The 26,869-nt window shown below is 45.1% G+C and overlaps 1 protein-coding gene across 10 annotated transcripts in view; it reads right to left on the bottom strand.

Annotated features, from left to right (window-relative positions):
- The window catches only part of Pcnt (pericentrin), a 113,330-nt gene that overhangs the window by 57,971 nt on the left and 28,490 nt on the right, over positions 1-26,869 (bottom strand). For 9 of the 10 annotated variants that reach the window (XR_015449997.1, XM_087207856.1, XM_087207855.1 and 6 more), the window contains 4 exons: positions 19,480-19,934; positions 17,210-17,774; positions 4,190-4,321; positions 490-641 (listed from right to left, as the gene is read on the bottom strand). Coding sequence is in view for 9 of the 10 variants with exons in the window: in XM_087207856.1 (XP_087063982.1) it covers positions 490-641; positions 4,190-4,321; positions 17,210-17,774; positions 19,480-19,934 (1,304 nt within the window). In the remaining variant the exon portion in view is untranslated. The remainder of the gene's footprint in view (positions 1-489; positions 642-4,189; positions 4,322-17,209; positions 17,775-19,479; positions 19,935-26,869) is intronic. The other variant, XM_087207864.1, reaches the window with a different exon arrangement.

Consider the following 26,869-nt stretch of genomic DNA (forward strand, 5'->3'; position numbering starts at 1 on the left):
CTCTAGCACACAAAAGACACTGGTCCCAGGGCTGGGGATTTAGCTCAGTGGTTCCGCCACCTGCCTCGCAAGTGCAAAGACCCAAGTTCGATCCCCGGTATCAAAAAAAAAAAAAAAAAAAAAGACACTCATCCCCAGCCGGAGGCCACAAGAGGCCACCCTGTGGGTACAGAGCAGAAACTGCTTCTGGGAGGGAGGAGATGGGCTTGTGGGGCACTACAGGGATTTAAAGGGAGATAACAGTGCTTTTTTATAATTTAGGAAAACATGAAGATTTGGCAAAACCAAGGGGCAGGAAGGCAGGTGTTTTTGACATTTCTGAGCTACTTTCCTTGCTGTTTAAGTGTGAAGAATGGCCTGCTTGGATCTAGTCCACCAGCCAGGAACCTGGAGATGACCCCACAGCAAGTACAGTGGTCTGGAAGGAGGCGGCTGCAGCACCACCAGTGGGTGGCAAGTCAGGTAGCGCAACGACAAGGACACACTGACCTTTCACCCTGAGACAGGTCCACGTCCGCCCTGAGCATGGAGATGAGCGTGGCACCCTCCTGGTTCTCCCTCTCACGCCTCTGCTGCAGCCTCTCAAGCTCAGTGCGGCACTCTTCTATCTCCCGACTTAAGGACAAGACTTGGCCTTTCAGCTGTTGAGAAATAGTGTTAAACCTGTTACAGCAATGTACTTAAAGAGTAAGTGGCTACCGAGGAATTCCAGCATAATTTTCAAGATCAATAAAAGTATGGCAAAAGGTGAACAAGGGGGTGATTAAAGATAAAAATTGTTAATATGTTTTCCTTCCATTATTAGTCTCTTATGGAAGAAAAAAAAGACTTACACATAACCCCAGCCTGCCCCTGCCACCAGGGTATGAAGGGGCAGGCTCACTAGATATCCCCACAACTAATAATTCAAAGTACAATTCCTGTACCTGGTCATTCACAGTAAAAATTAGTTACTAGCCAGGCAGAGATCCTTCTAACACATTTCGCTCCAAAAATAAACCTTCAGTGACTTGGTGGGTGGCACCCGCCTCCCTGGGTGTTACTGGCTCGCAGTAGGTGGCCACAGGCCGTGCGATCTTCCGGAGTAGCTTAAGAAAAGCAGCAATGCAAACACCCCAGCTGGACGGAGCCCCTCAACCCAGGCATCTCTGCCCAGGGCCAGCTCCAGGCGCAGGGATGGCCCAGGACCCAGCAGGCTCACCAGGATGAATGTGGGTGTCCTCTAAATGGGAGGAAGGCACCCAGAGCACTGCCACACTCGTTCACAGGGAAGGCGGGCAGACAGCACGTGCAAGTACCTCATCAAGGACAACTCAGACAGTGCCCCATCTCTGCTCTACAGGGCAAGCAGCTCCAGCCCAGGAACAAAGCAGGAGGAGCCAAAACCAAGTGGCCTCCAGGTAGAGAAGCCCATGCTGGGACAGCACCGAGCAGATGGAAACTGCATCTCTGCCTGCCAGCAAAAGCGGCCACGTGAGGTATGGAGGACATGAAGGACAGGCAGAGAGGCCAGTGAGGAACCCTAAGGAACATTAATACAGAAAGAAGATGTGCGCCAGAAGAAGAAGAGAATGTAATTCTGCAGCCAACTCACCACCAGGAGCCAAAGCTAACCATCAACACAGTGACAGTGGACAGGAAACAAAAAAAATACAGATTCTATAGAACTACTGGCTGAGTTAGACCAAGACGGGTGACTGGGAAAATTAAAGAAAACAGAAGAAATAAGCAAAAGATTCCAACTTTCAGGATGGCAAACAATGACCAAAAAAATGATTAAGAGCCAAAAGATGGACAGTGTACACCAACTGCCACAAGGACCCGGAGCTGAACTCCTGATGGGCCGGGCCAGGGCCTTGACAATGGACAGCACAAAGTCTCGGGCCAGGAGGTGACCAAATCGGACTGAGGGCTGATTCTACTCACAGAGCCCAAGTATGCCTGCCAGTCCTGCTCCCTGCTTTCATCAGAAGACCTGGGGTTAAAATTAAATTGGTAACTGAAAATCTTTCCACAAAGAAAGTTTACAGACAGACGTCACTCCAGTGCTGGGGACTGAACCCAGGGCCTTCTGCTATACCATTGAGCTGCATCCCCAGGCCTTTTTATTATTTTTTTTACTTTGAGACAGGATCTCACTAAGCTGCCCAGCCAGCCCTCAAATCTGCCATCCTCCTGCGTCAACTTCCCAAACAGCTGGGATATGGGCATGCACCACCACAACCACATGACAGCTTTGGAGGAACTGCTAATTCCAGATCACTCCAAATTTACCCAAATTATTTCAAAGACTAAAGGAGTAGGATTTGGGTCATTTATTTTCTAAGTCTGTACCATAAAAGAAAGAGAAATTATAACTCAATCATACTGAAAGATACAGAATAAAAGTTTTAAAAAGAATACTAGAAGCTGGCTGTGGTGGCACATGTCTGCATTCCTAGGGCTGAGGAAGGCTGAGGCAAGAGGATGGAAAGTTCAAGTCCCACCAGGGCAACTTAATGAGATCATGTCTCAAAATAAAAAGGGCTGGGCATGCAGCTAAGTCCAAAGGCCTGAGTTTAATCCCCAGCACAGAAAAATCAAAATGAAAGAAACAAAATTAGAAAATAAAGTCCAGAAATACATGAAAATCATGTCCAAAGTTTTTGTTTTGTTTTGTGATACTGGGGACTGAACCCGGGACCTTAACACTGAGCTTCATCCCCAACCCTTTTTGAAACAGGGTCTTGTTAAGTCATTAAATTGCTCAAACTGGGCTCGAACATGTGATTCTCCTGCCTCAGCCTCCCAGAGTATTGGGATTACAGGTGTGTTACTGGTTTTATTGGAACTTGAGTTACAAAACTGCACAGATCTTGTGTGGTATACCTCTAGCCCCATACTGTCCATTAGTTATGTTATTTTCAGGTATTTTTACAGAATGACAAGTTCTTCGGGGAGTTACATATTGCCACAGCATAAATACCTGTTCCTGTGAAGAAAAAGCCTCAGAAATGCTCTGAAACAGCTTTGCTCCCTCACAGAGCCCCCAGTGTGGATGAGGCTGCCCCTTACATCCTCACCCCGGCCTCCTCTGCTCTGCACCGCCTTGGCCTCATGAGCAGTCCAGAGCCATCTCTGGACCTGCGGCTGCTGACTGACCGCTGCTCCAATCCCACCAAGACTCTCCCAGTGTTTCAAGTCAGGCAGCCACAAGCATTTGGGCCGGGCCCAGTGCACTGGCCACCTGGACAGCAGTGGATGAGAGCTGTGCAGAAAGGAGGACACTGTGGTGTGCGGCACAGTGCCTGACACACACTCACCTAGGTCAGGGGCAGCAACCCTGCATCACAACAAAGTCAGGAAGGCGCAGTGCTGCCCTCTCAAGGGTCAGCAGTGGGATGGTCTCTAAACTGTGTGAAAACACATCCACACCTTTTGATGCAAAATGAAGAGCAATCTCACAACAAAAGCCACCTAACTCTCTTATTATTAATATTTGCTTTGTAAAAACCACTAACATTTAATAAAAATTTGGACCTGAACAAACGTTTCTCTGAAGATGTACAGGGAGCCAATAAACACGTGAGGAGATGCTTGATATCACTAATCATTAGGGAAACACAAGTCATACCCATTGGGATGGCTCTATTAAAAAAGGGGGGTGGATACCAAAGGTTGACAGGATGCAGAGAAACTGGAACCCCTGCACTCTGCTGGGATCAAACTGTACACCAGTCTTCCCTGCAGCATTGTGCAATTGCCAAAAGAAGGAAAGAAACTAAGTGTCTAAGAACAGATAAACAAAGGTGGTATGCATACACAATAGCATATTCAGCCACAAAAAGGAATGGCATTTTGAATTATGCCACAACACGGATGGACCTGGAGGACACCATGTTAAGTGAGTTAAAGTGGCCACTAAAGGATAAATACTGCATGTTTCTACTTCTCTAAGGCTCCTAGTCAAATTCATAAAGATGAAAAGCAGAGTGTTAGGTCCCAGAGGCTGGGGAGGGGGAGGCAGCGGCGGGGAGTTCTTGACTAGTAGGTACAGTTTGATCTTACAAGATAACAAGTTATGCAAGAGGGACAGTAGTGATGGACACATAACACTGAATATACTTAATGTCACCCAAATGTAAACTTAATGTTAAATAGCAAACTTTTTATACATACTCTACCTTCCAGGAAAGGTGTATCCACGTACCTGCTGGGTCTGGCTATCCTCTTGCAGCGGGGGCAGGTCCTGCTCCTGGGAAAGACCCGGCACCGACTCATGCTCCAGTCTGTGCACCTCCTCTTCACTCACAGCAGCTTTCTGCTCACTTTCAAATTTACCCTGTACGAAAGTACATTAACAACAACAAATGCCGTTAAGCAAGGCATTATGCTTATCCTGAGTCTCTGCTGCACGCTAGGACTCAGCACATCCCTCGAGCATCTGCTGAGCCTCGGCCCTCACCAGGAGCATCAGACAGGCCACCATCAACTCCACACAGATGCACACACTCCTGTGGCTCACCACGCAAGACCTAGGAGAGGCCCTCACTCCAGGACTCCATGTCCAGGAGGACAGTGCCATTCGACAGTGGCTACAGCCTTGGCAACTGTGGCTGGATCACCACACAGAGCCACTCAGAATTCTCCATCAGCTGGAATCCAGACCATGACAGTCCAAGCCATTCAAACACCAGGTTCCTTCTGCTTTAACAGGCAAAAACTCTTTCTTCTCAATTGTAAGACATGTTCTTAATAAGCTTCACCTAAACTACCATATTCGTGAAATGTTTATGTTTTTAAAAAACCACACAGGTAGGGAGACCCAACAGGGCTGACTAGAGGAGCTGCATCAGAGATACTCAGAGAAGATTTACTGAAAATACGGGTACTCTGAGGTGGGGAAGGGACTTATGCCCTGGACAGTTGCAAAGGGGAAGCTGTGCTGCCACGGCTGGTCTGTACCACTCCTAACCCTGCTCTCTCAACAGCAGCCACCAGGAAAGCATCCCCAACAGCCTGAGGGGACACGTGAGTGCTGCAGAGGCTGGACTCCTGGCACAGACCCTGTGCATGCCAGCCCTTCTCAGCACCCTCTGCAAACATGGGGAATGCTGCAGCCCAGTGGCATCCTCTCCCAACTTACTGCAGGCAAGAGAAGCCCTTTCCCACCCCAACTCTGGGCAGAGGGGATAAACAAGCAAACGATGCCCACTCAATCTACCTGGCACCCATGCCCACGGAGGGCACAGCTGCTTACAATCAGACTGCAACTAAGACAAGAAGGAGGCTGCGTGGACACTCCGGCTTTGTGGCACAGTGGTCACGGGGGAACTACACGTACATTCTCTTACTGGAGTTAGATCTGAGTCTCCACAGGACTTTTTTGTTACTTTTCTTGCTTTTTCCCCCCTTGCTTTGATTAGCTGTCTACTTCCTCCCTCTCTTCTCCCTATTCCTTTTCTTCAATTCTAACTACTGTAGCATACTATTTTGTTATTTTGTTTCCCACTTTTTAAATTCAAGTTCCCCTATGTTCCTCTATATTCCCCTATATTCCGCTCCCTCAGTCATTCCTATCTTCTCTTGTATTAACATTCTGCCCTCTCTAATCTGTTCTTTTTCTTCCCCTTTATCTTACCTCACCCCTTGTCTTCCCTCCTTATAGGTCTCTTCTCCACCTTACAGGTGCACAAATAATATGAACAGGTTCTGACAATCTCACAGGTCTCCTCAATCCCAAATTACTCCTCCCTTCACCTACACCCTGTTCCTGTCCCGACAGTATCTTTGTAAAACCTCAACACAAACCCTTCAACTGTAAGAGACCACTACCGGAATATGGCCCAACCAGGATCTTTACCTGTCACTACTTCTCCTCACAGCCCTCCTCCACCCACGCCTCCAACTCTTCCCTTCCCTTCTTCTCTCACTCTGCAGACTGCTAACAATGCCACAGTCGCTAAGGGTGACAGCATAAATACAAAGTTTAACACATCCAAGTGATACTTGATTGGATATGTTGATTACCAGCCGCAATTCATTCTCTCCTCACAACACAGTGAGAGAGCCAAATTACCTAGGTAAATAGCTGATGTGGTAAACACTATCTCTGAACAAATAAAGCCACAAACATATCACTGGAAGGCATAATCTAACTTAAAAGATCTTCATGCCAACTACAATCTCTCCTCACTCTACTTGACCTCAACCTTCAATACAAAAAGCAGAAACAAAAACAAACTCATGGAGGGAGTGAGAGAAAAGGCAACTGTCCCGCAGCAGATTCAGGGGGCACCAACGGAGAGGAAGGCAAACACCTGGTAGCAGAGCTTTGTGAATTGATTAAAAGAGAGGTAAAGAAACTTGGTGAGTTCAAAGAAGACATTACCCAAAAGTTCATGGAATTGTCATACAAAATGACCAACGTGGGCCGGGGATTTAGCTCAGTGGTTTCACCGCCTGCTGCACAAGCGCAATGACCCAAGTTCGATCCCCAGTACCAAAAAAAAGAAAAGAAAAGAAAAGAAAAAGACAAAATGTCCAACGTGGATATGGAAGAAACAGAAAGTTAGAAGAGCTGACCAAAACTGTTCAAAACATGAATGACAAGGCAAAGAGATAAACAAAAAGAAAAAACACAGGACTCATCAACAGAAAAGGAATGCAATGTCAGGACTAAGTCAAACCTTTTAGCAATAACTCTCAATATTAATGGCCACAACTTCCCAATTAAAAGACAGAAATTGGCAGACTGGATCAAATAACAAAATCCAATAGTCTGTTGCATTCAAGAAACTCATCTAATCCAAAAAGATAGTCACAGACTAAAAATCAAAGGATAGAAAACAATATTTCATATACCAGGACCCTGAAAACAAGCAGAGGTAACAATTATACTCTCAGAAAAAGTAAACTTCAAGCTAAAACCAATCAGATGAGGCAAAGAAGGTCACTACATACTAAGGAACAATCCAACAGGAAGAGATAATACTAGTAAACATATACGCACTGAATACTGGAGCAACTATCTTCATAAAACAAAGACTGGTGAACATAAAAGATCAAATACACACCAATACAATCACAATGGGTGACCTCAATACCACACTTTCACAGAGGCAGCTCAAGTAAACAAATCAGAGTTGAATTATATGTTATACACTACAGTGCTGTAAGTTATACAAATAGAAGCAAAGTCATCAAGCTGGAGTTTCCTTTAACTACTTCTTTGTTCTGAATATTATAATGTACACACGACATACTATTCCTCATTAGCAACCAATTCATTTAACGATCTAGTCGCAGAACCATAACTTGGCCATTAAACAAGGAATGTCTGTAGATAAGCCCTTAGCCAAATTTACCATAAGACAGAAAAGACTCACATAAATTCAATTAGAAATGAAAAACGCAAAATCACAATAGACACCATGAAAAATCAGAAAACAGTAATTATTACCAAAAAACCTGAATTCTAACAAACTAGAAAATCTTGAAGAAATGGGACAGATTCCAAGACTTAAACAACTTACCAAAAGTAAACCAAGAAGACATAACAATTCTGAACAATCCAATACCAAGCAATAAAATTGAGGCAGTAATAAAAAAACCTACCAACTAAGAAAAGCCCAAGACCTGATGGATTCACTGCCGAATTCTACAAGATCTTTAAGAATCATACATCACCAATAGTCCTCAGCTGGAGATGGTGCCACATGCCTATAATCTCAGCACTCAGGAGGCTGAAGCAGGAGGATCACCATGAGTTTGAGGCCAACCTGAGCTACAGTTAGTTCAAGGCCAGCCTGAGCTACATAGCAAGAGCTTGTCTAAGAAAGAAAAGAAAAGAAAAGAAAAGACAGAGAGAGAGAGAGAGACTCCTCAAACTCTCTAATGAAATTAAAAGAAAAGGAGTCCTTCCAAACTCATTTCTGGAACCCAACATCATCACTCTGATCCCAAAACCAAACAAAGACCCAACTAACAAAGAGAACTACAGACCAATTTCTGTAATCAACGCAGATGCAAAAATTCTCAACAAGATACTGGCAAACAAAATGCAACAAATGGTCAAAAAGATCATATATCATGACCAAGGAGGTTTCATCCCAGGATTGCAAGGATGGTTCAACACAAGCAAATTAATAAATTTAATACACCACATAAACAGAAGGACAAAAACCACATGATCACCTCAGGAGATGCAAAAAAAAAAAGCTTCTGACAAAATTCAACATATATTCATGATAAAAATACTGAAGAAGACAGGGTTTCAGTGGTGCCATCACCTGCCTCACAAGCGCAAGGTCCCAAGCTCGATCCCCAAGTACAAAAAAAAAAAAAAAACCTTACCTGAATCTGATAAAATCCATCGAAGAGAAGCCAACAGCCAACATCATATTACATAGGGAAAAACTGAAAGCATTCCCCCTAAAATCAGGATAAGGACAAGGATGCCCACTATCAGCACTTCTGTACAACACAGTATTCAAAACATAAGCCACAGCAATCAGGCAAGAGAAAAAAATTAAAGTGATATGCATAAGAAAGGAAGAAGTAAAATTATTATTTGCAGATAGCATGATGCTCTGCATAGAAGACCCAAAACATTCCACCAAAAGACTCCTAGAATCAATAACCAAATTCAGCAATGTAAGCAGGATACAAAATCAACACACAACAATCAATAGCATTCCTATATAATAATAATGAAACCATTGAGAAAGGAATTAGGAAAACAATACCATTGACACTAGACTAAGAAAAATTAAATACCTAGGAATTAATTAAGGAAGTGAAAGATCTCTTCAATGAAAACTGTAGCACTCTGAAAAAGAAAATCAAAGCGGACTTCAGAAAATGGAAAGATATTTCTGTTCCTTGATAGGGAGAAACAACCTTGCCAAAATGAACATGTTTCCTTTTTTGTTTTTCCCTCGGTACCAGGAATCAAACTCAGGACCTTATGCTTGTCAGGCAGGCATGGTGCCCCTGAGCTACATCTCCGGCCCCAAAATGAACATATTTCCAAAACTGATATATAGATTTAATACAATCTCAATCAAAGTATCTACAGCATTCCTTGCAGAACTGGAGAAAACAATCCTAAAATGCACAGGGAACCAGAAGAGACCTAGAATAACAAAAGCAGTGCTGGACAAGAGAAAAGCAGGAGGCGTCACAATACTACCTGACTTCAAGTTAAATTACAAAGCTACAGTGATGAAAACGGCACGGAACTGGCACAAAACTAGATATGTGGATCAATGGAACAGAACAGAGGACAGAAACAAAAATGAATCAAGAAAACTAAGCAGAGCCTCAAAGGCTGTGGGCCTCCTCACGCAGACAAATATACACATAATGGGAGTCTCAAGAGGAAAGAAAGCAAGGGAAAAGGGCATACCGGATCCCGAATATAAAAGGCTGAAACTCCCCAGATTTGATGAAAAAATAGTAATCTACACATACGAGTGGCTCGATGAAGTCCAAGTAGAATAAACTCAAAAGAGACAGACACCTAGATCCACACAATCAAATTTCTGAAACACTAACACTCCTCACTTATAAGGGATCCTCAATAAGATGAACAGCTGACATCTCATCAGAAGTCAGAGGCCAAAAAGCAGTGGGCGTGTGGCACTTTCAAACTACTGAGAGGACTCTACATGCAAGAAACTATCCTTCAAAATCAAAGGCAAAATTAAGGGATTCCCAGAAAAACAAAAGCAGGAAATTTATCACTAGCAGAACTGCCCTACAAAAAATATTTAAGGATTTCCTTCAGGGTGAGATGAGAGGACACTGAACAACAGCTTGAATCCGTCCACAAGAAGAAATAAAAGGCAGCAGTAAAGGTAATTACACAGGTAAATACATAAGACAAAATGAATACAATTTCTGTTTGTAACTTTTTTTTGGTAAAAGACAAATGCATAAAGCAATGAAAACAAAAATATAAAGATGTACTTTGAATATCAACAAGGAGAAAAGAGAATGAAGCTATACAAGCAAATAATTTAATAACTATTAAAATTAACTTGGTGTTAATATTAATAAGATATTCACTGAATCCCCAGGGCAAGCACTAAGGAAATAACTCAAAAAAATGAACCAGGCCTGGTGGCATACACAGGTACTTCCAGCACTCTGGAAGGCTAAGGCACAAAGATCTCAAGTTTGAGCCCAGCCTGAGCAACTTAGTGAGATTCTGTCTCGAAATAAAAGATTGGGGAGGGGGGACCAGGAATTGAACCCAGAACCTTGCACTTACCAGGCATGCACTGTGCCACTGAGCTACATTCCCAGCAATAAAAGATTTTTTTTAAAGGGCTGGTGCTGGGCACAGTGGTGCATACCTGTAATCCCAGCACCTGAGAGGCTGAGGCAAGAGGGTCTCTGCCAAGTTCAAGGCCAGCATGGGCTACATAGTAAGTAAGATCTGTCTCAAAACACTAAAAAAATTAAATTAAATTAATAAAATAATTACATTTTTTTAAAAAGGGCTGGTGATACAGCTCAGAACAAAGGTCCTGGGTTCAAACCCCAGTGCATATACATATGTAATTTTATAAACACACATATATTAAATATGTAAGTATGTTTATACATATATATCAAACATATGTTTTATACATATATTAAAATAAACAAGGAAATTAAAATGAAAAGAAGACAGTAACAAAAGGACACCGGACCAAAAAAAGACAAAACATGCAGGAAACAGCTATCAAATACTGACATATGCCTCAACATGCATGAACTCAGAAAGAAGCCGGACACAAAAGACCACATGATTCCATGATAAGTGTCCAGAGAAGGAAAACCCACAGAGTCAGAGTGACCCAGAGGCTGCAGGGATGAGGAAGTAGGAGCTCTGAGGGTGGCTACTGACCAAGGAGGGTTCTTTCTGAGGGAATGAAAAGCTCTAGAATCAGATGGTTCTGATACTCTGTGGATATACTAAAAACCACTGAAAACCCAGTTTCTAAGACAATAAAACTGTTTTAACTTTGCATATTAAAATTAACTGGGCCAGGGATTTAGCTCAGTGGCACCACGCCTTCCTCACAAGCGCAAGGTCCTGAGTTTGATCCCGGGTACCAAAAATAGATAAATAAAAATAAAAATTAACTGAAAACGAGATTTCTTTATACTGCAGGTGGGAAGGGTTAGCAACAGGTCAGCACAGCTCTACATCCTGCTGCTGAAGGACACAGGCCAGAAGGGAGCCGCTGTGGGGAGAGCCAGCCAGCACCACACTCCTGGTTAGGCAACAGCTGCAGCAGGCATGTAGGATTTTTGACACCAGACACCATTTTCTATTTTTTGAGTGTGATTAAGCACGGGGAGGAGGCTGGGAAGAACTTTCAGGCCATCTGCCTGGACTTCTGCAAGTTGCCTCCATTTCAGTTATCACAGAATGGGTCTCATGTGGCACAGTGCTAAAGCCACACTTTCAAGTTCTGAAGGCCTGTTTTGAATTACTAAGTCAGATAACTTCATAAACTTTCTCTTTTGCAACAGACTTACCAGTCCTCAAAAGGAAAGAGTCAGAGCACCTTCAAGTTAGGACACTATGAAGTCTCCCAAGTACTTAACTGCCCCTGGACTTCCTACCCTCCTCCCAGGTCTAGAGAAAAGAAGGCTCCCGTGATTCTATGCTCACCACCCATAGTGCTAGGTGGACTCAGGAGCTGCCCTTCAGGCCAAAGGACAGGAGCCTAAGGCCCAGAGGCCACATTCCCTTCTCTACCCTGACACAAGCACACAAACAATACTTTCATCCTGAAAAACAGGAAAAATTAATATTTAAGAAAAGGCAACCCTATGAAACAAACAGTAAATCACAATTAAGAGTGGAACTGGAGGGCCGGGGATTTAGCTCAGTGGTTCCACCACCTGCCCTGCAAGCTCAAGGACCTGAGTTCAATCCCCGGTACCAAAAAAAAAAAAAGAGTGGAGCTGGATCCAGGCCCACAGGATGGGACTAGGCTAGCAGCAGGCGCTTCCTCCTGGCACCTTCCACTGCCCAGAGTCCTGACAGTAATCCTGGCTGAAGTCAGTGGTATTCTGAAAGCATTTCTGAGCCACAGAGCACTTTCTACAGACAAAGATCACCCACAAGGCCGGGCATTTACCTCAGTGGCACCACGCCTGCCTCGCAAGCGAAAGGTCCTGAGTTTGATCACCATCCTGGCCTGTACAGAAGCATGGACAGTGGCCCTTGGGCCTCACCACAAACAGAGGTGTGGCGGTTTACACAGCTCCAGCAGAGAAAGCCAACCACAGGGCACACGGCACACAGCTGGACACTGTGCAGAGCTGCAGGTCTGCTCTACCACAGGCTCAGAATTACAGACCGCTAAGTTAGAAATTAACAGACAGTCAGAGGAGAGGCCCAGCCCTCGAAGAAGTCAAGGCAGAAGACGAGACATCAAAATTGTGGCTGGAGACAAACTGAAAAAGAGCCAGGCCTGCAGGGCTCCCTAGAGATAAACAGCAGCTTGGGATCGTATTGTAATCAGCGCCACCTAGTCCAGTGAGCTCAGATAAGGCATCAGACACATAGGTGGGTGACCAGAGCACCATGACTCAGACTCCTATCCCTTCCCCAAAATGCCTTTGATCTTTCTACATTAGAGGTTACAGGTAAGCTAAAGCTAGGGATCCCCAACATATATCCTTGCTAAATGCCTGGCTTCCCTATTGGATCCATATTAGCTAAGCAACCATAATTGAAAGCCCATAGAATGGCCTGAGATGTAGTCATTTTCATGTATAAAATCTCCCAGATGAAAAGTCTTAGTGCAAAACACTTTTGGGACCCAGCCTATCTCAGGAGCTTTCTCTCAATGAATTTGTCCTCCTCTTAACCCCCTTGTCCTTGTATCCATCCTTTGGTTACTAAGAGACACAAACTCAGCACACTGGACATCTAACAGTCTGGGAGTCACATCCCTATGACATTAGCTCACGGCATTCCTCCTCCCCCTTCACTGTCTCAGGAATGCCTGACGGCAGTTTCCTTAGACCAGTGAGATGTGACAAAGCAGTACAAATAGGGTGGATAGCAGGCACAGAGGGCTTCACATGTGGGGTGGGGCCCACCCAATGTGCCCAGCCTGCAGAAGCCCTGCGACAAGCACAGGAAACACTCAGGTACGCCAGGGAGTTCCCAGGCACAGAGCTCACAGGGGCACCGGCAAGCACCGACTTGAGTGCTGGGATTATGGGGCGCAGCACCTCGCCCAGCTACTGTACACGTTTTAGTGATCACAAAACATACGAGATAGGCCTGGAAAAGAGGGACAGAAGAACGCCAGTTTAGGAATGAAGTTCACTGACAACAAATTAGAAATGTTCAAAGCACATCTAAGCTGCCCACAGGTCCTCTCCACACTTTCAAACACTAAGCGACAAAGAGGTTTGGTTCTTATCAAAGAAAAGACAAAACAGCCCTGCGTGATCCCTGCTGGCCACACACAGCCAACTCCTGCACCCTGGCACCTTGCCCAGTGTCAACAGCCCAGGAGACTTCTTCACACACATTTCCTCCACAAAGAAAGCAGGCTTACAGTTTCAGAGAACGCTTCTCACAAACCCACTCCAAAGGGCAGTAACAGAAGGAACCCAATCAGCTCACAAGTAAGCTAAAGGAGGCTGCTGACAGCAACCCTGCTCTCCAGACAGGTGCAGTGATACTTGAGGCCCAGATGGAGCACGGCCACACGCACAGCAAGAACAGTGTGTCCCTGCTATTTAGGGTAATGGCCCTGGCATCTCGGGGAGCGTCCTGTGAGGCTTTCTGTTACGCCCATGTGAGGGAGAGCTGAGGGGACAAGCAGAGGAGGTATCCCAGAAACTTGGCAAGTCTAACCATGTCACAGACCTTCCCCGTGGACACAGGGAACAAGAGCTCATGGGTCCACATCACAGGAATGATTCATACAACTCCAGCCAGGACAAGGCAAGAGTTTGGGTTGAAGTGTGATGAAATGACGTAAGGACTTCTCAGCTGGGTGTGGTGGCACACACCTGTCATCCCAGTTCTCAGGAGGCTGAGGCAGGAGGATCACCAAGAGTTTTGAGCCCAACCTGGGCTACATGGTGAGTTCAAGGCCAACCTGAACTATACAGGGAGACCCTGTCCAAAGAAAAGAATTTGAAATAATGACTTCTGGCTTTTCAAGTTAGGCTGGATCATGGAGATATTATACTGGGGCAACCGATATACTAAGACTGGTGTCCTCTCTGCTGGGTGGTGGGATGAGGAGTTTGTGAAATTACTTAATTTCTGTGTATGTTGAAACTTTCCCCACCAAACGTTAATATAAAATAACATAAAACAGCACACCCACCCCCCCTCAGCCTGGCAGATTTTTACTGTGAAATTGGCTAACACAAGCGATCAGGTAAAAGGGCATCAACCATGCACATCCCCCGGGGCAAGGGGATGAGAATGCTGCTACAGCAAAGGGAACCAGGCTGGGTGACGCTGAGATGCCCAAACTCTCAGACAGCATCACTAGTTGCCCAGCCCTCTCACAGCATCGCCACAAATGCTGCTCCACTCAGACGGACATGGTCACCATAGACATCTCAGGGTCTGACAGCATCACCAGGTTCCAGGGCTTCTGCAATCTACAGGGCTAGGATAAGAAGCATGTGCACACATGTGTCGGTGCATACGCCAGCCCAGGACACAGGGCAGGACCTCAGTGGTGTCTGCATGCATGGTATCTGCATGGGGGAGACCTTACTGGTCAGTACTGTCCTACACAGATGCAGAGGTCACAGAGGCCCGGCCAGGGGCCCCCACAGCAGGTGCCCTCCCCAGGGCAGCTCACCCTACACACCCACCACACCCTTCACCTTCACACAGAGATGGTGTCAACACCTCCACCGGGGCCCCTCACCCCAGGCTCCACACGCCATGCTTGCCACCCACACGTGGGTCCCCAAAACACTCATGTGCTCAGAGGCAGGGATTCTGGAAGGTGAGCGGCTCATGGGAGTGCTGCAGTCATCAGTGGAGTCATTCACTGACAGGTCCATAGCCGAATGTGCTGTCAGGATTCAGGGACTGGTCAGAAGAGGCTTCACAGAGGCAGGTCGCTGGGGGCATACCCTGGAGGGGCACATCCCCCTCCCAGCCCCTTTCTTCTCGGCTTCCTGACCACCATGATGTAAGCAGCTTTCCTCCGCCCAGACCCTTCCACCACACCATTTCTGCATTTGATTCTGACAACCACAGACTGAAACTTCTGAAACTGAGCCAAAATAAACTTCTCCTTCTTTTAAATTACGGGTTTTGGATATTTTTTTCCAGCAACAAGAAAGTGACTAAGAACTGGGTCAACTCTTGCCTAGACCACAAGTTGCCACCAATCCCTTTTGTATCCAGCTGGCAAATGGGCATTGACAGATTCATGCACCTCACATGAGGGATCCCCCACTGCCTGCCAGACCAGGCCAGAGTCCTGCCCTCCAGAGACCCACGGAGCAGACCCATAGCAGCCTGCTTCTGTGGCTATCTCAATGGGCAGAGCACTGACACCCAGCTCCCCCACAGAGCCACGTGCCCCAAGCACAGATGCCTCAGCACCCATGTCCAGCGCTTCATGGCACCTGACCTTGTGTCTTCAAACACCAAGTGCAGCTGAAGGCACCAGAGCTCTGAGGAGCACCCACAGGCAGCACCTGGTGGGAAGTAAGCCATCACACTCACCTACATAGCCTATTTCTGCGGTGCTCTGCCAGCTACTAATGCCTCTCAGCCATGTGTGTGTCTCCCAGTGCCTGCAGGGCAGCCAGGTGCTGCCTCGGCACCCACCTGTCCAGGGCCATGATGCACTCCTCTTCCAGCAGGTGCCTCTGATCATGCAGGGCCATGGCCAGCCCCTCCTTCAAAGAGGGCACCCACAGGTGTCACCCCACAACGCCTGTCCTGAGGACACCGAGTTCCCCCTATGCCTTGCCATATGTGTGAGGTGGGGAACATTCTGCATGCCTACTACAATTAAATTCTGCTAGTGATAAAGTGAAGCCATGGTTTTTTTGTTTTTGTTTGTATTTTGATGTTTTTGAGACAGGGTCTTGCTATGCAGTTCAGGCTGGTGTTGAACTCACTCTGTAGCCAAGGCTGGCTTCATACAGCAATCCTCTTGGCTCAGCCTCCAGAGTGCTGGGATTACAGGAGCGCACCACCACGCCTGGCCTAAGTCATGATCTAAAATACATATTTTCACATGCGATATGAATGTTTCTTCTTTCTGAATATTCTCTCAAAACTTCATTTTCCTTAAACCAAATGAATGAAGACCTATAGGTTTCAGTCCACAGGGCAGGAGCCAGTGTCATCCCCACAGCATCTGCTTGCCTTCCACTTCTGACTAAGCAGGACACAGGCCACCAGCTGTGGCTGCAACTCCTGGGTACAAGAACCACCAAGGGACCCTCCCAGCAGTATCACACAGCTCTCCAAATTCAGTCCCAATAGACAGCACACCTCCATCCTCTTTGATCTAGTCTAGACATCTGGGCCAAATACACCCTTCCTGCACACAGGGAGATAGCACCTGGTATGACTGAGCCTGACTCTCTTCACGACTCCACACAAGACACAGCAGCCTTTCATTTCAGAAAAATAAAATGCCACAGGCAGAGGAACTGTGAAAATGCGACAAGTTTTAAGTGAGACAGACAAGGCCTATGCACCATCACAGACACCTGGCATCTGCAGATGGGCACTGGCTTTTGTCAACAAGGACTCTGCCAAAAACTCCCTGCATGCTAAAATCCTGAAGTGCCTGCCAAAAGGACCATAACTGCTCTCAAAATATGACAAAAGCACTTAACTTCAGGAAGCATCAGCAACAGAGGGACCAAGGGTCCATATACCCAACACAAAAATCAGACCAACCTACTGCAGCCCCAAAACCAAGTCTCACATTCCAGACTCAGGTCAGCCTCAATGAGGTAGGCTACTCATTCAAGTCCCATGTGCCTGCATACCCACTCTGCTCAGCACAGTTCAGGAAACTTCTGTACTCTCTGTAGCAAGAACAGAGGTCATCACTGCTGCTGGACATGTGTGAGTCACACACATGCACACATACAACACGCACAGATGCACAGAGAGATATGAGCACAGGTGCCCACACTCACATGCAATTTATGCATGTAGGCGGCAGGGAGACCTGCCCGGGCCAGCTGAAGACCTCACCTGGTGTGTACCCTGCAGCTCCCTGGCCAGCACTTCCAGTTGCTCTGCATGAATTGTGCTCATTTCAGTTCTCAGGCTGTCCTTTGCAGACTGAAGCTCCGCGTCATGTTTTTGCTTTAGTTTCTCCAACTCCTGAGTCAAAATCACTTGGTGAAAAGAGTCCTTTTTCCGCAGCTGTTCTTCAAGGTCTGTTTGCAAAAGCTCTAGAGCCCGCCTGTGCTCATCCCTAACAGTATGCATTTCAGAGAGGTAACAGGATTCCAGAGCATCCAGGTTGGACAAATGTCTTGTCTCCAAAGCACTGATCTCAGCAGCATGCTTCATCTGCAGTTCGGCCACTCGAGTCTCCAGAAGCACCTGCTGCTCACTCTCCAGGGTAGCCATCAGCTCAGCAAGCTCAGCCTGGTGCTTGCTTTCCAGCTCTGTTCTCAAGGACAGAAGCCGCTGCTGGTGCCTCTGCTGCAGGAGCTGGAGCTCTTGTGCATGCTTCTCCTGGGCATCCCGCAGGAAAGCATCTTGCTCTTCGGCAAACTTCTCCACAATCTCCTTGCGCTCTTCCAAAAACCTGAGGCAAAACTCTGAGTGAAGCGTGGCAGCAGGCTCATGGCCACACTGCACACACTCCCTCTAATACCCAGCCACTCTTCACACAGGAAGCTGCCTCAGCTGTTCAGAGGCACAGCCTGGCGTTAACCATCCTGAAGGGGAGCTCATGGACCACACCCACTGGAGTCAACAGGCCTCCGGCTGCAGGGAGGACACAGCACCACAGAGCAACTGTGCCCATACCCCCAGCCGGGGGCAACCAGCGCTCCAAACAGCACTGGGCCCAAGTCCTAAGCCATCTCTGCACCTCGGTGGGGAAAGGTACTACCTTCGGGGACATGGGGCCACTCAGCAACCCACAGGCCTGAGGAGAACGGCAGTGAATTGCAAGGCAGGCAGGAAGAGTCACTTCTAATGAGAAGAGTAAATCCTGTCAGGAGCCAGAAGAGCCTAGAACTGTGACACTAGGGAAGCATCAAATCCCTGTGTGCCCAGACAACACACTGGGCCTCCTATGGCTCATACCAACAATGGGACCATGCCTGTCTTCGTGTGCCAACCCTGCCAGACATTGTCTAAGTCAAGATGGCCTTGGGTGACCTTTCCATAACCTGGGAGCTCTGAAGTTCTGTGAGGCTGGACACCTGGCCCAGATGGGTGGGTCTGGACCTCAGCCTGAGTTTCTGACCCCAGAGGAGTCCTTGTAATGCTGGAGAGAGGTTAGGTGGCACAGAGGGACAACAAGGGGCCAAGCCAATGGCAGGTCTGATGACATCCTAACAAGGGCACCTTGGCTGCCACAGCCCCAACACTAAGGGCCATAGAAGGCCCAACACCAAGAGAGGCAGAGAACCTAGTCACATTCTGAATCTATCTAAAACTTCAGGGAAGCACAAGCTTTAGAAAAAAATGTTTATTTTATGGCCAGGCATAGTGGGGCATGCCTGTAATACCCCCCCACTTGGGAGGCTGAGGCAGGAGGATAGCCATGAGTTTGTCGTCAGCCCGGGCTACATAACAAGTTCAAGACCAGTCTAAGGAATACAATGAGACCCTGTCTCCAAAAAATTTTTAAAAAGGTTTATTTTCAAAACCAAATACTGGGGCCGGGGATTTAGCTCAGTGGTTTCACCGCCTGCTGCGCAAGCTCAAGGACCTGAGTTCGATCCCCAGTACCAAAAAAAAAACAAAAACAAAAAACCAAATACTTAAGGGCCGTGGATTTAGCTCAGTGGCACTGTGCCTGTCTCACAAGTGCAAAGTCCTGAGTTCGATCCCTGATACCAAAAAAAACCCAAATACTTTAGTTAAAAATACCATGGATAAGGCCAGGGATTTAGGTCAGTGGCACTGTGCCTGTCTCACAAACGCAAGGTCCTGAGTTTGATCCCTGCTACCAAAAAAAAATTTAAAAAATAAAAAAACACCATGGATGAACTGCATGTGCACATCATAAACCTTGGTGAGGTGGAGTAAAAGATGCACACCACAGGAGCTCAGACACCACAGGAGGATATGGCTGTGCTGCCGCTAATGTGACCATCATGGAGCACAGAGTTGTCCCCTTGTGGTTTCAGGGGAAACTCAGTACCCGTCCTACCTTCTTCCAGCTCTTCTTGCATGGTGAGTCCCACTGCACACCCTCCCAGGGGCTTGCCTCCTGGCCTTGGCAGGCACCTTTTGCAGGTGCCTCCATGCCACCCACGGCCCAAAGAGTCACCCACCTGTTCTGAGCCAGTATCAGCTGGAGGGCGCAGTCCTCCTCCCGGAGGGGGATGGGGTGCCCCCCATGCTGGGCCACAGGGGGCTCCCGGCCACACCGGCTGCACAGAAGAGCATCGTACCCAGCAAGCCCCTGCTCCAGCTGCCGCAGGCGGCCTTGCTGCTCTGTCAGGGACCTCTCCAGGTCCAGGATCTGGGCTGCCTGCTGGTCCTGAAGGCTCTTCATTTCAGCCTCCCGAAGCTCAAACCTGCTTATTATGGACTGCTTCTCCAATTCAGCCTTTTCTTGCAGCTCAAGAAGCATGGAGGTTACCTTCTCTTCGGCTTCTCTCTTTAGGTCTTCATGTGTAATCTCCCACTCTGCTTCCTTTTTTTTGAACTCCTGTTTCAGTAGTTTAATCTTCTCCTCAGCTTTGTTTAGTTCTGCCTGGTGGTCTTCCACTAAACTAAATTTTACCTACAGATAAAAGGTTTATTGAAGAGGAAAGGAAATAACGGGACAGATTATTAGAGGCAATAACCCACGTCCACCTATGAAGACAGGGAAACTTCCCCCAACACACAGGTACCGCACTGGGCACAGTGACGGGAATGCTTCTCATGTTGATAGGAATGAAAAGAACCTAGTGAAAAAAACCTAAAACTATTTGTTGGCCTCCACAAAAAGTAACACCTGGAAATACACACACACCAGTGGAGCAAGACCAGGGTCGTATATGACCAAGAGGACCATGGAGTCTGCTGTAGAGCAGAAGCTACCTCCAAGAGCAGCAGGATTAGAGGTCCAAGAGAGATGAGAACAGCACAGGGCTACTGAGTCCCAGTCTCCTAACTTATGATGAACTAACCTAAATTCCAAAGATATCCTGTGAACAGGTAGATAAACAAGAAAGCTGAGGATAGGCAAATATCCCAGGTTTTCCAGGGGAAGAAAGTAAATCAATAAACTACCAAACAACATCAGAAAAAACAAACAAAAACCAAGAAAAGTATGTAGGGCTGGGCCCAACTCCTTATTTAGACACAGTTTATAGTTCTGCTTCTGGCCACAGCTGAGCAGCTCTGATCAGTCCTCGCAGGGATGGCAACTGTGCACCCAAGTGAGACACCAACGACTTCTGAAGCCTGGAGATAGCTGACAGAAGGCCGGCCTAGAGCGAGGCTGACCCTCGAGAGGAGGACAGGAACCACATTATCTCTCCCTTCTACAGCTTAGCTGACAGCAGCTGACTGTGTGCCACCTGCAGAAGCCAGATCCAGAAAGCGAGAAAGGAAAGCCCTCAAGGCAGATCCCTAACCCATACACACATGGCGAAGACCCCAAAAGCAAGCCTTGGGAACAGCACCTTGGCCCAACACAGAAGAGAGGCAGTGTGGGGTATGAATTCAGCCAAGTCAACCACCTGCTAAATAAAACACCAATTCTTGTTAGAAAAAAATAGAATCCAGTGTCTCCACAACATATAATTCACAATGTCCAGGATATACTCAAAAACTAGTGGATATACAAATAAACAGGAAAATCTGACTGACTAAAGAGAAAATACAATCAATGGGACCAACCCCAAGGTAACACAAAGATATCAGCAGAAAGGGGATTTAAAAAATCTTTAACTCCCGAACAAAAAAAGACCTGTCACCCCAAATATTTTTATGTAGCAAAACTATTCTTCAAGAATGAAAGTGAGAGAGACTTCCAGGAAGATGGCGGAGTGGTGAGCAGCAGAGAAAGAGCTTCTTCAAGATTTGGTGTCCTGACACTGGAATACAGCAGTGTGAGGAGAAGGAGAAAGTGGGACTCCAGGACCCAGGAAGGATCTGAGGTGAGAACTGCAGTCTAGGGGAGAGTGGAGAGACAGACTTTAATGAAGAGGGAGGTACCAAGCAGCACTCTCTCCCAGAGCCCTAAGTCTCCTCTGGGGAACAGCGGGCCAAAACTGCAGACCCACAGTGACTATCGACAACCCTAAAGGCCTCCACGGAGAAAAGCACAGGTGGAAGGGAGCAGTGGACGAACCAGACTGCAGCAGCTGACGAGTTATCTGGGTTCAGACCTCACATAGGAGAGGGTAATTGGCTGGTAGCCATCTTGGAGAGGGGTCAACTGAGCTCAGAACAGCTGCAGGTGGACTCCATCTAGTGGCTTCTGGTGCCTCAGTGCTCGAGCTGAGTTCAAGTCAGCAAGAGGTGAGGGAGCAGAGTTCAAGCCAGCAGGAGACACACTGTTGCAGGCTCAAAGAATCCAGTTCCAGCCTCATAGCCAGAAACCAGCCTGAACTTCAGAGGAACTAAAGGGGCAGGCTGCCTGGGATTATCCACTACCCCACCTTGAAGCTGCAGCTAGCTTGCTGGGATTAATCAATTTGGCTCTTGACTCTGTTTGCCTACATTGCCTAACAGTGACAGCAGAGACACACCTTGAATTGGACGTTTTTGGGTTATCTTTTTTCTTTCTGTTTTTCCTTCTTTCTAGTTCTTTTTTTTTTTCTCAGTACCAAGGATCGAACTCAGGACCTTGCACTTGTGAGGCACACAAGGCACCACTGAGCTAAATCCCCAGACCGTCTTGTTTCGTTTTGTTTAGTTTTCTTGATTGTTTGACCAGTTTCTAGTGTTTTGTTGTTTTGTTCTGTTGTTTTTATTTTTCCCTTTTCTACCTCCCAACTGTCTTCTTCACCACTTTCCTAAAGTTTTTCCTCCAGCCTTGCTTCTGACCTCTTCCTTTTCTTCTTTTTCTGTTTTTTACCCCCTAACCCCTTTTAAATCTCCCTACGGGTAAAAAAGCCCTATTAAGAGCTACAATTTGTCATTTCCTAGGCTGTATCTGATGCTATTGTTATTGTTGATTGTACTACTTTAGCCAAGGTGACATAACTGTGCTAATCAATTGTTCATCCTGGTATAAAAAGACTGAGATTACCTAAGGGTCTTTTAAAAAATAAAAATAAAAACCCTACAGGCCAATGGCAAAGAACTGGCAGCTGGGCCAACTAGGCAGAAACTTCTCATCCCCAATAAATTGAAGAGGTAGGATTCTGCAACAGACTCAAAACCCAAAAGCTAGCTATACCTGGAAGACACTTCTGAGAAGTAGTCATTTCTTAAAGGCTCTGAAAACTGACAATAAAGTTACTTGCCATAAGCAATTTACAACCATCAACTCGGGAATCAAATTTTTAAAAAATGAGAAGACACTTAAACAAGATCCAACCTCCTCAGACTTTCAGCAAACCCTGGGGGCAATGAAGTGGAACAATCCGAAAGCCAGCCACCTGGACTGTCTGAGGTGGTAGCAGCAGAACTAACAAAGGCTCTAGAAAAAAATCAAACCAGAAATAATTTCCCAGATAACTACAAAGATGGTGACCAGAATGAAAGATACAGATTAAAAAAAACAGAGGAGCTCAGGAATGTGATGAAAGCCATGAATGCCCAGCATAGGAAAGAAATGGAATCCATGAAACAGATTTAAACACATATCCAGGAGATAAAAACTCCATTGAAAGTATCCACAGCAGAATGAGCCAGTGCAAGGACAGAATATCAGATATAGAAGATAGGATTGCAGTTAGTGATCAGGAAAAGAGAGATTTCTTTAAAATAGCAAAGGACATTCCGCAGCCTGCCTTGCAAGCACAAGTTCCAGAGTTCAATCCCTGGTACCAAAAAAAAAAAAAAAAGCTAAGGACTATGAGAAATCACTCAAGCAGCTGCTAAATGATGCAAAGAAGAATAACATAAGACTGATTGGAGTCAATGAAAAACCAGGAGATAGCGCAAAAGACATAAAAAACATGTTCTCAGGAGTAATAGCAGAAAACTTCCCAGACAGGGAAAAAGAATTTTACACATAGATAAGGGAGGCATATGGGACCCCAATTTACCATGATCAAAAAAAAAATCTTCCCCAAGGCAATAATAGTCAAGATTCCAGAAATTCAACACAAGGACAGAATATTAAAAGCTGTTAGAGAAAAGAAACAAATCATCTATAAAGGAAAGCCTATCAGAATCACAGCAGACTTCTCAACTCAAACTCTCAAGTCAAGGAGAGCTTGGAGTGAAGTATTTCAAGTCCTAAAGGAAAGCAACCTCCTAGGGCTGAGGGTTTAGCTCAGTGGTGCTGCCATCTGCCTCACAAGCACAAGGTCCTGAGTTCGATCCCCAGCACCAAAAAGAAAAATGTATATCAAAGGAAAGCAACCTCCAACCCAGATTGATGTACCCTGTGAAACTATCCTTCAAAATTCATAGAGAATTAAGATACTTCCGTAATATAGAATACCTGAAGAAATTCATGACCACCAAACCAACACTCCAAAGTGATCTGAAGGATGTTCTAACACATCAACCCCAACAGAATGAATCCACCAGGCAAGGCAAGAAATTAAACAGAAAAGGAAAGAAGGAAGCCAACAGCGGAAAAATAACATGACAAGAGATAAGATAATACATATTAGTTACAACCATCAACATTAATGGTCTCAATTCACCAATTAAAAGAAACACAGACTGGCAGAATGGATTAGGAACCAAGACCCAACAATATGCTGCACACAAGAAACATTTAATTGAAAAACAAATTCACAGACTGAAAGTTAAGAGATAGAAAACAACATTCCATGCCACAGGAAACCGGAAAAAAGCAGGGGCAGCTATTCTATTTGCAGACAAAGTGGATTTCAAGCCAAGACTGATTAAGAGAGACAAACAAGGTCATGACATCCTGGTAAAGCGAACAATCCAAGAGGAAGAGATAACAATTCTAAATATATATATGCACCAAATAGCAGCCCACCCAACTATACAAAACAAATATTAACAGACATGAAAAATCATATACAACTAATACAGTTGTAATGGGGGACCTCAATGCCCATTGTCACATATAGACAAGTCAACTAGGCAAACAATCAACAAAGAAATATCAGAACTGAACCAAACTTTTGAACAAATGGACTTAGTAGATGTCTACAGAGTGTTCCACCTCACATCAGAATACACATTCTTCTCAGCTGCACATGGGACTTTCTCCAAAATAGACCAATACTAGCGCATAGAACATTCTTGAGTAAATGCAAAGAAATTTAAATTATCCCATGCATATTATCAGACCATAGTACAATGAAATTGGAAATCAAGAGCAAAAGAAACCATAAGAACTTCATAAACACATGAAAATTAAATAACACCCTGCTGAACAACCAATGGGTCACAGATGAAATTAAAGAAGAAATCAGACAATTTCTACAATTAATCGATAATGAGAATACAACATACCAGAACTTATGGGATGCAATGAAAGCAGTCCTATGAGGGAAATTTATAGCAGTGAATTCTCATGTCAGGAAAATAAAGCGGGCTCAAATAACCTAATGTTGAACCTTAAGCTTCTAGAAAAAGAAGAGCAAGTCAAAGCCAAAGCTCATATTAGGGAGGAAATTATAAAAATCTGGGCCGGTGATTTAGCTCAGTGGTTTCACTGCCTGCTGGGCAAGCGCAAGGACTTGAGTTGGATCCACAGTACCAAAAAAAAAAAAAAATCTGAGCAGAAATTAATACAATGGAGACTAAGAAAACAATACAAAGAATCAATGAATTGAAGAGTTGGTTCCTTGAAAGATTAAATAAAATTGATAAACCCTTAGCCAACCTTATCAAAAAAAGGAAAGAAAAGACTCAAGTCCATGCAATTAGGAATGAAAAGGGAGAAATCACAACTGACCCTGCAGAGATTCAGAAGATTATCAATACCTACTTTGAGAACCTGTATTTAATAAGATAGAAAATACAGAAGAAATGGACAGATTCCTAGATATATATGAATTACCAAAACTGAATCAAGAAGGTATAGAAAAAAAACTACAAACAAAGAAAAGCACTGGCCCTGATGGATTCACTGCTGAATTCTACAAGAAATTTAGAGAAGACCTACTGACACTACTCCTCAAACTCTTGAATGAAATTGAAAAGGAAGCCATACTCCCAAATTCTTTCCTGGAAGCAAGCATTACTGTGATTACAAAACCAAAGAAGGACCCAACCAAAAACAAGAATTACAGGCCAATCTCCCTAATGAATATAGATGCAAAAATCCTCAATAAGATACTGGCAAACAGAATGCAGCAATCATCAAGAAGGTTGTACACCAGGCTCATGCCTGTAATCCCAGCACTTGGGAGGCTGAGGCAGGAGGATCACCACAAGGGGAGACCCTGCCTCAAAAATCCAAAAAAAAAAAAGAAGTTATACACCATTATCAAGTGGGATTCATCCTAGGGATGCAGGGATGGCTCAACATAAGCAAATCAATAAATGTAATACACTATATTAACCAGAGCCAAGGACAAAAAAATACATGATCCTCTCAATAGATGCAGAAAAAGCATCTGACAAGGTCCAACACCCATTCATGATAAAAACCCTACACAAAAATTGGTATAGATGGTCTTTATCTCAATCTGATAAAAGCCATCTAAGACAAACCAACAGCCAATATCATATTAAATGGACAAAAACTGAAAGCTTTCACTCTAAAATCAGGAACAAAAAAAGGACATCCACTGTCTCCACTCCTGTTCAATATAGTTCTGGAAACATTAGCTAGAGCAATTAGACAAGAGAAAGAAATAAAAGGAATAAGGATAGGAAAGGAAGAAGTTAAATTATCATTATTTGTGGATGACATGATGCTCTATAGAGAACACCCCAAAAACTCCACCAAAAGACTTTTAGATTTGATAACCAAATTTGATAACAAAGTCAACACTCAAAAGTCAATAGCCTTCCTGTACACAAATAACAGACTCACGGAGAGAGAAATTAGAGAAACAATCCCTTTCACAATAGCATCCAAAAAAAAAAAATACCCAGGAATCAATCTAACGATGGAAATAAAAGATTTCTACACTGAAAACTACAGTATTCTGAAAAAGGAGATTGAAGAGGATATCAGAAAATGGAAAGATATCCCTTGTTCTTGGATAGGAAGAACCAACATAATGAACATGGCCATACTTCCAAAATTGTTAGACAGAGTCAATGCAATCCCAATCAAAAATCCCAACAGAGTATCTCACAAAATTAGAAAAAACAATCCTAAAATTCATGTGGAACCAGAAGAGACCGAGAATAGCAAAGGCAATTATGGACAAGAAAGGCAAGAAAGGAGGTATCACAATCCCTGACCTGAAATTATACCACAAAGCTACTGTGAAAAAAACAGCATGGTACTAGCAAAAGAACAGACCTGAGGATCAATGGAACAGACTAGAAGATGCAGAAACAACTCCAAACATACTTATCTTTGACAAAGGAGCCAAACACCTGCACTGGAAGAAAGATAGCTTCTTTTTGGGGGAGTACCAGGGATCAAACTGGGAACTTTGCACT

This window comes from Heterocephalus glaber, unplaced genomic scaffold (genome assembly GCF_053883595.1).
Source record: "Heterocephalus glaber isolate CG9 unplaced genomic scaffold, H.glaber_assembly_v1.0 deba00000122, whole genome shotgun sequence".
Classification (NCBI taxonomy): Eukaryota; Metazoa; Chordata; class Mammalia; order Rodentia; family Bathyergidae; genus Heterocephalus; species Heterocephalus glaber.